Raw genomic sequence first — 12,116 nt, 5'->3', positions numbered from 1 at the left:
AGACTACATGCATTTGGAATGAACAATATACATTGAATCATCTTCCGTCTGTTTTGTCCATTTTTTTTTTGTCATCTCAATTCTTTGTTGCATTGAAACCTTTTGGGGCCGATTCACTAAGCTCGAGTGAAGGATTCGAATGAAAAAAATTCGAATTTCGAAGTATTTTTTGGGAATTTCGACCATAGAATTGGTTAAATTCGTTCGAATTCGAACGAAATCGAACGTTTCGAACGAAAAATCGTTCGACTATTCGACCATTCGATAGTCGAAGTACTTTCCCTTTAAAAAAAACTTCGACCCCCTACTTCGGCAGATAAAACCTACCGAAGTCAATGTTGGCCTATGGGCTTGCTAACCTTTTTTTGATCGAAGGATTTTCCTTCGATCGTTGGATTAAAATCCTTCGAATCGTTCGATTCGAAGGATTTAATCGTTCGATCGAACGAACGTTAAGCGCTAAATCCTTCGACTTCGATATTCGAAGTCGAAGGATTTCAATTCGAGGGTCGAATTTCGAAGTATTTTTAACTTCGAAATTCGACCCTTAGTGAATCTGCCCCTTTGTGTAATTCATGCTGTCCTTGTAGTTTAATAAGTTTGGAGCATAATGTTGAGAAGTCAGTTCACTATTTACCACCCTAGAGATTTATGTGAGGTGCTGACATGTTTGTTTGAACTTCAACAGGGGAAAACCTGCAGATTTGGAGCCTCTTGACAGACCCATTAGTGAGAAACGTTATGATCCAGTTCCGCAGGTTACTTCTAACCAGTATACCCAGCCTTCTCCTGTGGTTGTAAATCATTCAACACACACTAAACATATGCATTTAGAAGGTAATTATACCAATATATTTGTTTATTTTCTTTGTCAAGATACTGCTAATGTAAACCTGTGGGACTGTGAATGTGTCTCTTTGTTCACCTAAATGATATCAACTAGGTTCATGATTGTTGCTCAGGTTTGTAGATGCATGCTTTGGGCAAAAAAGCGCCTCACAGCCAGAGGGTCCTCTTGCGCTAAACCAGATTAACCTGTTTTTGTTTTGCTCTAAACATTGCTAATATTGCTATACAGGTAAGATACATCCAAGTTAAATTGTTCAATCCTTTCTATAAATTTAGAGAAGATCCTAAGAGGTCATCGGTGGTTAAAAGTCCCAGTTTTTGTTAAATGTATTTATTTGTAGCATTGTAAAATAAAAAGAACAAAATTGTTTTTAGATCAAGACAAAAATGATGTGCATTTCCATTGTATTTCTGTAGTGGAATCTTTGTTTGTAGTGGAATCTTCGTTTGGTATGGTGGTCAGTCTAAAATATTATTTCATTCTATTACAGCCAGCTCTGTATCTGTGGAGGTTCCAAGTTCCACAGTGTCTAAGCCAGAGCCCCCTCCAACTCAGGCCAAGCCAACATTGTTCAGACCATCAAATAGAGAGGACACTGTGCAGTCAAACTTTTACCCTCAGAAGAGCTTCCCTGAAAAAAGCCCTGTAAATGGCACTGAACAGGCTCCAAAAACAGTTACACCATCTTACAACCGTTTTACACCCAAACCTTACACAAGTTCAGCAAGACCCTTTGAACGCAAGTTTGAAAGCCCAAAGTTCAACCACAACCTCCTGCCAAATGAAGCACAAGTAAAGCCAGAGATGCCCACCAAACCTCAGAATTCTCCACAGCCTGTTTTAAAATCAAATAATACGTCAATTTCTTCTGAACTGGATAGTATATCCAAGCAGTCAGAGAACAAATCTAAATATCAACCAAATAATGTTAATCCAGTGCCTAAAGCAATCCCAGTCAGGTAAGGTTGTCTCATGTATATTGCCTAGGGTGCGAGTCTGATATATGACGGTCCTACAGCATTAAAAATACCAAAATATACATCTCTATATCCAGTCAATTAACATCAAGAACTTCTTTATAGTCCATCTGATTCTTGAAAATGACACAATAACACAATAGAAGGGCCATGGAGATAATAAGAAAAGTTGTGGCCACTAAATTTTAAACAGTAACATCTTAGGCAATGCTTAAACTTCAAACTGAAAAGCTTTCTACAAGATGGATGTGGGGTATTAATTATACCAATATTGTTTAGTATGTGTTACAAAAATACAAAGTGAAAGAGATGTATAGTATATATTTGACTGCAGTTACTGTTTAAAAACCTTATCATTGCAGGGTTTGTCTGCTTTTTGCATCACGTGTTTAGTGCTTCAAACTTTTTCCCCTATGTTATATATTTAATTATTATTTGCATTCGGTACACACAAGTTTATACCAGTTTCGCCATTTTAACCAGGTTGTCTAAAATAGGGATGCACCGAATCTACTATTTTGGATTCAGCCAAACCCACCAATCCTTCGCGAAAGATTCGGCCGAATACTGAACTGAATCCCAATCCTAATTTGCATATGAAATTAGGGTGGCAAGGGGGAAACATTTTTTACTTCCTTGTTTTGTGACAAAAAGTCATGGGATTTCCCTCCCTGTCCCTAATTTGCATGTGCAAATTAGGATCCATTCGGCCTGACAGAAGGATTTGGCCGAATCCTGCTGAAAAAGGCATAATCCTGGCCAAATTCTGGATTCGGTGCATCCCTAGTCTAAAATAGTTTTGGGAGTTGATTAAATCCTTTCACCAAAGTTGTATTTTTACCTAACAGCATATTTTTTTCTTTTTGCAGTCCTTCTGCACTGGAAGATGATGATGAAGATGATGCACACACAGTCGTAGCAACAGCTAGAGGCTTCTTTAATAGTAACGGAGGTGTATTAAGTTCCATAGAAACGGGAGTCAGTATCATCATACCCCAAGGAGCAATTCCAGATGGCATTGAACAAGAAATATATTTCAAAGTCTGCAGGGATAACAGTATCCTGCCACCCTTGGACAAAGAGAAAGGTAAACAGTGTGTGATTTATCATTTCGAATATTCATACACCAAACACCTGTACTTTCTTTAAAAAAAAAAGTAATTAGTTGTACAGGTATGGGACTTGTTATCCAGAATGCTAGGTACCTGTACTTTTCCGGATAACTGATCATTCCATAATTTGGATCTTCATATCTTAACTCTACTAGAAAATCATGTAAACGTTAAATATACCGAATAGGCTGGTTTTGCTTCCAACAAGAATTATTAAATCTAAGTTTTGGATCAAATACAAGCCACTCTTTTATTATCACAGAAAAAAAGGAAATCATTTTTAAAAAATTGGATTTATTGGATAAAATGGAGTCTATTGGAGACAGCCTTTCTGTAATTTAGAGCTTTTTGGATAACCGGTTTCCAGATAATGAATCCCATACCTCTATTAGTGTAGTTGTATAATGGTACAAGCTGCATTTATTAAACAACTGCCTGGCTGATAAGACCCTAACAAGACCCTAGCAACCAGATAACAGCTCAAATTCAAACTGGAAAGATGCTGAATAAAAAAAGCCAACTAACTGAAAATCCAAAAAAATATCAGAATATCAATGTTTATGCTATAATAAATTTCATTTAAAACACAGCACTAAAAGTGAACAAAACAGACCTTTATAGCATTATCCCACGACAAACAAACTACATGTATGGGACCTGTTATCCAGAATGCTCGGGAGCTGGGATTTTCCGATAATGGATCTTTCTTTAATTTGGAAATCGTAATTTGTAACATTAAATAAACCCAATAGGCTGGTTGTGCTTCCAATAAGGATTCATTATATCTTAGTTTGGATCAAGTACAAGCTACTGTTTTATTATAACAGAAAAAAAGTAAATCATTTTTAAAAATATTGATTATTTGGATAAAATGGAGTATATGGTTGATTGCCATACTGTAATTTGGAGCTTTCTGGATAACGGGTTTCTGGATAAAGGATTCTATACCTGTATTAATACAAATAAATAATCTCCATGTATTTTACAAATTCCCAAGTTCACCGTTGCTAAAGAAGCACTTCTCCAAATACATTTGGAAATCAATCCTTTTCATTTTATTACTAATCAAAGGCATCACTTAAATGATATCATGGTGAAGAGAAGAGGCAGAGACCAGCAGTGAATATGTTTGATAATGCGCTCATTCACTTGTAGGGGATTGTTCTTATTAGCTGTGGGGCAATGATATCTCTTCTGAGCATGCACCTTAGCAAATAAAGCAGCTGTTGTCATTCTTGTAGATTCTTGATGAACTCTGCATGTAAATGGCGGAGGCTGCCTTTGATTATTAATAAAATGTAAAGGATTGATTTCTGCTACATAAAAGTGCTTCTTTTGCAAAGACTTAACATTCTCATTTATATAATGCATATATCCACTTTGTGCATTGGATTGTGTTTTGAATGCATTATTATAGTATGCATTTTTTTCTAGGTGCTAATTTTTTACTTTGACATCTTTTTTTTTTTGCAGGAGAGACGCTACTTAGTCCATTAGTAATGTGCGGACCTCATGGGTTAAAATTCGTGAAACCAGTGGAGCTGCGCTTACCACACTGTGCGTCTATGACTCCTGATGGTTGGTCTTTTGCTCTAAAATCATCCGACACCTCGTCGGGTACGATTTTTCCCCTCTGTCCTGTTGGGTCGTTTGGATACTGTCTCTCATCTACTGAGATTCTCTAAACCCACAAGAGGAATCTGTACTGTTAATTGAATCTGATCTTTTTTCATTCACTGTAAACATTTCCACACACGGCTGTTCTTGCTATCCTAATAGCTCTCTAGCATTAAACAAATGCACTGAATATATTTCTATAAGTTATATAGATCCTTTTTTGGACACTGGAGCTCGTTTATCAAAACCGGGCAACTTTGCACCTGGACAGTATTTGCTTTCATTGTTCTACTTGTAGTTGGATAAAAAAAAGCTAATCACTGATTGGATGGTGTATATTAGTGCCCAGTTACAGATTTGCTTCTTGTTGATCATTGAGCTCCTCTGTCTCCATTTTAGAATTTTAACAAGTAACTTTTTTTACAGTTACTATTTACTACTATTACTATCTATTTATTGCACCTGGACAGTATTTGCTTTCATTGTTCTACTTGTAGTTGGATGAAAAAAGCTAATCACTTTTTGATTGGATGCTGTATATTAGTGCCCAGTTACAGATGTGCTTCATGTTGATAATGGAGCTCCACTGTCCATTTTAGAACTTTAACAAAACTTTTTTACAGTTATTTATTACTGTTACTATTTTTATTATTAACTGTGGCAGTCGGTGAACAAAATTGCCTCTCAATGCTTTCCATAGTAAAGCAGGGGAAATGATCTGCCTATGACACTGCATAGAAATGCTCTCTGCAGATCTGAGTTGCATCAACTTTACTTCAATGGTCTTATGGCAGTTGTTTATGGTGACATTTACTTGCAAGGTGAAAACAAATTCCCGTACCAGTGTTGAGAGTAGCTAAAGTATTGAATTTCATCACAACTACCAGTCACTGGAAAGCTGCCTGATATGTCATAGTGAATGTAAATCTACCTTTACGTTTTTAACAAGAGCTAATTCAGTTGAGCTTTTGTTTTAAAAATGGATGCATAAACACCATCTGAGCTTTCGTAAAGTAATATATTTTTTAATGACTATACTCTGTCACTATAAAACATAACTTTGATGCCTTAAAAGGAGCCACATTGCAATATGTCTGTTATAGTAGTGATAGTTCTGCATCTGACAGATTCCATTGCTCTCTTTCCTGTAGTGAGAGGCAATTGGGAACAAGTATACATGGCACCTAGAAGGGCTGTTACTTCAAGGCATCACTTGTTTTAGGTTTGTTCCTGCAGTGGTCTTAAGAGATCATGGCACCACAGCTGTTTGTTTCAAAGTAATTGGAACTTAAAGTGGACCCAGACACAAAAATCTGTATAACAAAAGTCCTTTTCAAGTTAAACATGAAATCCAATTCATATTTTTTATTAAAGCATTCATAGCTGTTGTAAGCTTATTTAAAAATCTCAGCTGTTGATCAAATATTGTCTGCCACTCCTCTATACCTTAGGCACAGAGGCGGGGCAGTCAATTACTTTCACTTTCCATTCAGCACTTCCTAGATGTCACTGCTCTCCCCACATTCCCCCTCTCTCTTTACCATTTAATTGTGTAGCCAGGACATGGGGATGGACATTGGGTCCCCCATTCTGATGCACAAACAAGATTCTGAGATGATGCAAGGCTTGTCTTAATAACAGTGTCCACAAAATGGCTCCTGCCTGCTTGTTATAATTTTGAATTCCCAGACTGAAGGAAACAAGATTCAAATAATTTATATAGTGTAATTAAAGTTCATTTTGCTTGACTAATGTGATAAAATAGGATTTTAAAATTTTTTTTTGGGTGACTGGTCCCCTTTAACCTTAAAAAAATAAAAATAAAAAAACTTTTCTTTGTGTGGTAAACCATAGCCTTCAATGTCAAGGTGCACTTCCTGCACTGTTTCTAGTTAATATTTCCATCCATACCAAAAGCTCTTGAGAAGTTTTGTTCTACCATCACTGCCTTGAATCTGCTAAACATGCCCAACAGTTACCCAACAGGTCTCTTACTATTAATAGCAGCCAAAATATTGAGTCGTTTGAATCATCCTCCATGTGGGTGTTTTTTTTTGCCTTTGGTATGAGTTGCATTATTGATGTCTTCCACTTAACTGCACTTGTGTTAATTGATCATAGACTAGCCTGGGGGGGGGCTGTACCCATGGGAACAGACATTAACAGTGAACACAGGAAAAAATGGTCTTGATCAGTGATTTTTAAATTCAGAAATAATCTTTACTCCTGGGGAAAGAAAATTATTTAAGTACTTGCAAACCATGTTAGGTGCCCCAGTGATTCTGGTCACTACCCTGCTACTCGGGTCTGGTGCTCCTCTTATTCTAAAAAATGCACCAGCCCGGGATACTGTTAAAGTTGTCACTATGTTTTGGGGTTTCAGGCACAATCCCTGTGTCTATTGAAGCTGGGCACATGAGAAGTTCAGAAATCTGCAATGAAGTTCTGTACAGCACATGGGCAACTCAGGGATGTCTGGGTAAAAGATAACAGAGTGGTAGTCCTCAAACAGCACCTCCTGCTGGTTTTAAAGAATAAGCACATCAACCCAGGGTAATAGCTAGAAAACAACTTGCCACACCTCTTGATTTTTACCTTTCCTTCCTTTTAAATTTGATCTATTGGTTGATTAAAGGGGTTGTTCACCTTTAAGAGAGAACTTTTAGTATGACATAGAGAGTGATATTCTGAGACAATTTGCAATTGGTTTTCATTATTTATTTTTGAGTTATTTAGCTTTTTATTCGGCAGCTCTTCAATTTGCATCTTAAGCAATCTGGTAAAATTACCCTAGCAACCATGCATTGATTTGAATAAGAGACTGGAATATGAATAGGAGAGGCCTGAATAGAAGGATCAGTAATACAAGTAACAATAATAATAGATCTGTAGCCTTACAGAGCATTTGTTTTTTTAGAAGGGAGTCAATGACGCCCATTTGAAAGCTGGAAAGAGTCAAAGATGAAAAAGGCAAATAACTATAAAACTATAAAAAATATATAATGAAAACCAATTGAAAAGTTGCTTAAAAGTTACCTTAAAGGTGAACCACCCCTTTAAGTAATTAAGAGGCCTTTGTTTCACTTATCATGGATGTTCCTAAAATAATGCAGTAATAGTAATAAACTGTGTTCTATGTTCACTCTTGTTCCCTTTGTGTAATATTGCTTTTTGTTTCAAAAACTCTGAAACTATTGTAACAGTGTGATAGCTGTGCAGTACAAAGGGCACTCTGGATGGGGACAAATACCTTTTTATGAATGTGAAATCTAATGGAAATATATTTGCAGCAACCTCTGTGGGGTTTTTAAATAATGCAGCAATAGTAATTCAGAGTATCCTGAGTATTATAAATATTATGGCATCCGTTAAAAATCAACATAATCATACCTTATCTGTTTGAAAGTTGCTGTATTCAGGAGTATTTTGTCTGGTGTCCTGTAGAGGTCAGCATTACAATTTAAAATTGTGTATCTTACAGCACTATAATAAATGCTTTGGTTTTGTGGGAATAGCTGCCCATGTGTGGAGGCTAATCTGCCTCTGATCAAATACTACTGTATATTATATGTGCAGTGAGATGGAAAATGTTAATACGTGCCTTTTTCTTACTGTCTTTAATGTGTTTGCAGGTGACCCAAAACACTGGCAGAACAAGTCACTTCCTGGCGACCCCAACTATCTTGTCGGAGCAAACTGTGTGTCCGTTTTGATAGACCACTTCTAAGCCTCCACTGTAATGAACGGAAATAATGTGAAGCCAACTTGGACTTAATTATTTATCGTAACACACCCTATTGAGTATTAACTGATTATACGATATCAATGAACTCAATAGTATTAGAACTTTTGCCTGAACTTGCATTTTTATGAAGTAGATATTAAAAGCCATGGTCAAAATATCGGCCTCGAAACGGGCATGCGAAGGTGGTGCCACTGAAATATCTTCCCTGTCCTTTATAAAATAATGCCTTTCAGCTGCTTAGTTTGTCTCCAAAGGACCAACGCTCAAACACTACAACAATAGTTTTCCTTAACAATAACCCTAAACCTCAGTTGTTGCCTAATAACATTTAAGCGAATTGCTAGAGCTTTTGAAATTTCACGTTTTGGTTGTGCCCTTTTTGTTTTCTTTGATATCGAAAACTGCCTGTTTTTTTTTTTGTTTTTTTTTTTATTATGATAAAGAGTTCACATATTTGGTGCTGAGATCCTGATCTGTGACACTTAGCTTGAACCAGTGTTGGAAGGGCCCTCAGCAGCAAACAATTGTAAACTGCTAATAACACCATCTTGTTCATACTCACAAACACTGCTACGACTTTGGCAGAGTATTAAGTAGCTCCTCTTGCCATAAGCTAGTTAACCCACTGGTTGTTAAGACATTTTCCCAGAAAACCCCCTATTTGGCCAGAAATGAGGAATATCTGTGCCTGAGGACAGGGTAAACTAATTCTCATATAGAATTCTTATATTCAGCTCTGACCTGAAATGTGTTCTCTACATTTAGAGAACCATTTAGTTAACAAACGGTGTGGTTCAGGTGCTTCCATAGATTTGTAAAAAAAAAAAAAAAAAAACCCTAACCTATTTACTATACAGTTAACCAGCAGGGATGCCTTACCCTCATGTAATGTCTTCAGTCTCTAGTTTTCTTTATTACAAAGTTCATTGGCTTTCTGCGCATACTTAGGGTAATGTATAATGACAAAGATTTGAAAAAAAAAAAAAAATATGAAATATTGTGAACTCATTATTCTCTTCTGTTGGTCAGATGAGACTGAAGGAAATTGTAGGTTTTCTGCTATGCATTTGAAAAAAGAATTGTTACAATGCCTGTATATAAAATGCGTGCGTACCACTTTTTTTTTTTCTCTTTTTTTTGTTTTTTTGGGTTTTTTTTTTTTTGGTTTGTAAATTTAACTTTTTTAAGCTTTACTTTTTTGTATAAAAAATACTGAAAGTTTCTTAAGGATACCTTTGTACTCATACCTTTTTTGAGCCTTGAACTTTGTAACATCTGCAGCAATAAAAGCAGCATTTCTACAATACTCACCACAAGAACATTTTGAAGCAAAATGCACAAAGTTGCTACCTTTATAAAAACGCTGAGCATAAATTCTCAGATTTCTGTAGTTTGATTAATATCGTAAACTATCCCTGCTGCAATTTGTGATAAGGATGCTGTATTATGTGCCCTGAAATGTATTTTTTTACTAATAGACAATTTATTATGGCACATGCGCACGGTCTCTCTATAGAAGATACAGCACTGCATTCTCTTAATCGGTTATTAGTTCTTCACGTGTGGCTGATTTTTTTTTTTTTCCTTTGCAGTTATTAAAAATTACACATTTCTAAATATATGAAATAAAATGGTTTTAAAATAAAAAAAAAATGTTCCTAATTGTTTTGTCAATATCAAGCTTTATTGGATGTTTGTGCATTTGGTTGGTTAATGTTGGAAATTAATGTGCTGATTTTACTGTTTCTTCTGTGAGTAATGTTCTGCTGTTTAGCTGTAATAGTGTGAGAGTCTCAGACCAGTTTGCTTTTCTGGAGAAAAGGAAATGTAAGTCTACAAAAGAAATCCGCTTCTGCAGATGGTGAGTAGATTTAAGTTTTCTAACACTACGCTTAATATGATGAGGGGCAGTGTTTCTCAGCTCACCCCACGGGTTACAAGGGGCAGCACAAATGCAGCACCTGGTAACTTCAAGAGCTGAATTTCCAGTTACTGAACCTCAAATCCGGCTTTTCTATGGCAGAGAGCACAATTTGCTCTGTGCCCTAGCATCCTGGACCCCTCCGGCAACATCCTGGACACCCCCTCGAAAACCCCCCCCCTTGTGCCAAAAGGTAAGTGTGCGGGGGAGGGCAGATGGCAGCAACAAGCTACCTCAGGTGGCAAAGAGCACAGAGGTACAGGCACTTTTATAGTGAATATACACTCCTTCAAATTTGTTATTTGAAACTTGTATTGTCATCACTGGACACACACCCGATATCCATCAAAGGTCAGAGCATGTACCACACTATCTGTCTGTTAAAATATACCCTTGAATCCATATGCCGCCTCCTCCCCTATGTATAGCACAGGCCTTCGGCCTCGTGTTTTTATATGGTCATGAAACTCCTCGGTAACTTATAATATCCTTATATTTTACAAAAGGGGGTACTTTATTCACTATATAAATGATGCTGATATCTGTCATATGTAACACTACTCATTAAAATGTTTTTTTGTAAAAAAGATATAAAGATGTAAAATATGAGTACATTGGATGTCACCTTGGAGTTCCATGACCTGTATTAAAGAACTTGGTCTGCTTCCCTGTGACTTATGATAGCTGAGAATCCAAGCAAGAGGATGGTAGGAGAGCAATGGAGGTGCAGCAATTGACACATTTTAGATTTTTATGATAGAGGGGACCAGTGGTGTAACAAGAGTGAACCGGGGCCCCCTGCAAAAAAATCTTGAGGTGCCCAGCGCACTCCAATCCCCTTCCTCCCGCCCACTTCCCATCCCGCCTCTGTCGCACCTCTGCACGCCCCGATTCCACCCCCTCCCACCCGATTTGCATCCCTCTTCCTCGCTGCAGGTAAGAGAGTGACTGGGGAGGCGGGTTTTTTTCATTAGCTATAGAGGAATCAGACCCCACAGTCCGGGCCCCCCCGCACCTCCTTTATAGTTACACCACTGGCTGTGACATGGCTTTGTGACTTCTAACATTTTACAGTAAAAGGTGCAGTATGCCTCATATAAATTACAGTAACAATTATTGATGCACCAAATCCAGGATTCGCTTTGGGATTCGGCCAGGATTCTGCCTTTTTTAGAAGAATTGGGATTCAGCCGAACCGAATCTGAATCCTAATTTGCATAAGAAAATTGGGGGCTGGGAGGGAAATGTGTGACTTTTTGCCACAAGACAAGGAAGTAAAACATGTTTTTCCTTCCCACCCCTAATTTGCATATGCTAATTAGGATTCAGTATTCACGAAGGATTCGGGGGTTCGGCCGAATCCAAAATAGTGGATTTGGTGCATCCCTAGTAACAATTAGCTATTGAGAATTGTATGCAGCATTAGAGCCTATCAGTCAAACTGATGAGCTAAAGAAGCATTTTATCATCTTTGAAGGAATAAGCCCTTGGAATGTAAGCCTTGGCAAATGGAGCAGGACATTTTACAAAGAAAAATAAGGTCATTTTTAGTTTACAATCACATTACAATTTTGTTCCTAGACTGGAGCAAGAGATATTGAAACAGCACTGAGCCTTCAATTCATGTCAAATACAGATGAATACAGTTAGTGAGCCAGTAGAGGGCAGCAAACCTATGTAATATAGATACATGTAGGGAAACTTCAGTTACAGCTTTTAGACCTCTGACACAGTATAATATAGATAATACATGCTGCTAAAAGAGTTCAACTGACTTGCACAGTATCTAAATGTCCTTCATTTGACTGGACTGCCTACCATACTAACATTACCCTTTATTTTTTTCTCTCTTGTCTGCATACTCATACAGATTTCATTCAGCACCGATAGATTG

The 12,116-nt window shown here is 37.2% G+C and overlaps 1 protein-coding gene across 8 annotated transcripts in view; it reads left to right on the top strand.

Moving 5' to 3' along the window:
- The window catches only part of tjp1.S (tight junction protein 1 S homeolog), a 247,470-nt gene extending 237,516 nt beyond the window's left edge, over nucleotides 1-9,954 (top strand). For 4 of the 8 annotated variants that reach the window (XM_041586748.1, XM_041586743.1, XM_041586746.1 and 1 more), the window contains 5 exons: nucleotides 689-837; nucleotides 1,341-1,809; nucleotides 2,697-2,914; nucleotides 4,413-4,556; nucleotides 8,189-9,954. In XM_041586748.1, the coding sequence (XP_041442682.1) occupies nucleotides 689-837; nucleotides 1,341-1,809; nucleotides 2,697-2,914; nucleotides 4,413-4,556; nucleotides 8,189-8,283 (1,075 nt within the window). In that variant the 3' untranslated portion in view covers nucleotides 8,284-9,954. The remainder of the gene's footprint in view (nucleotides 1-688; nucleotides 838-1,340; nucleotides 1,810-2,696; nucleotides 2,915-4,412; nucleotides 4,557-8,188) is intronic. The other 4 variants (XM_041586751.1, XM_041586747.1, XM_041586750.1 and 1 more) reach the window with 2 other exon arrangements.
- Nucleotides 9,955-12,116: the final 2,162 nt, after the last annotated feature.

This window comes from Xenopus laevis, chromosome 3L, assembly GCF_017654675.1.
Source record: "Xenopus laevis strain J_2021 chromosome 3L, Xenopus_laevis_v10.1, whole genome shotgun sequence".
NCBI lineage: Eukaryota > Metazoa > Chordata > Amphibia > Anura > Pipidae > Xenopus > Xenopus laevis.
This window is presented reverse-complemented; position numbering and strand designations above follow the sequence as displayed.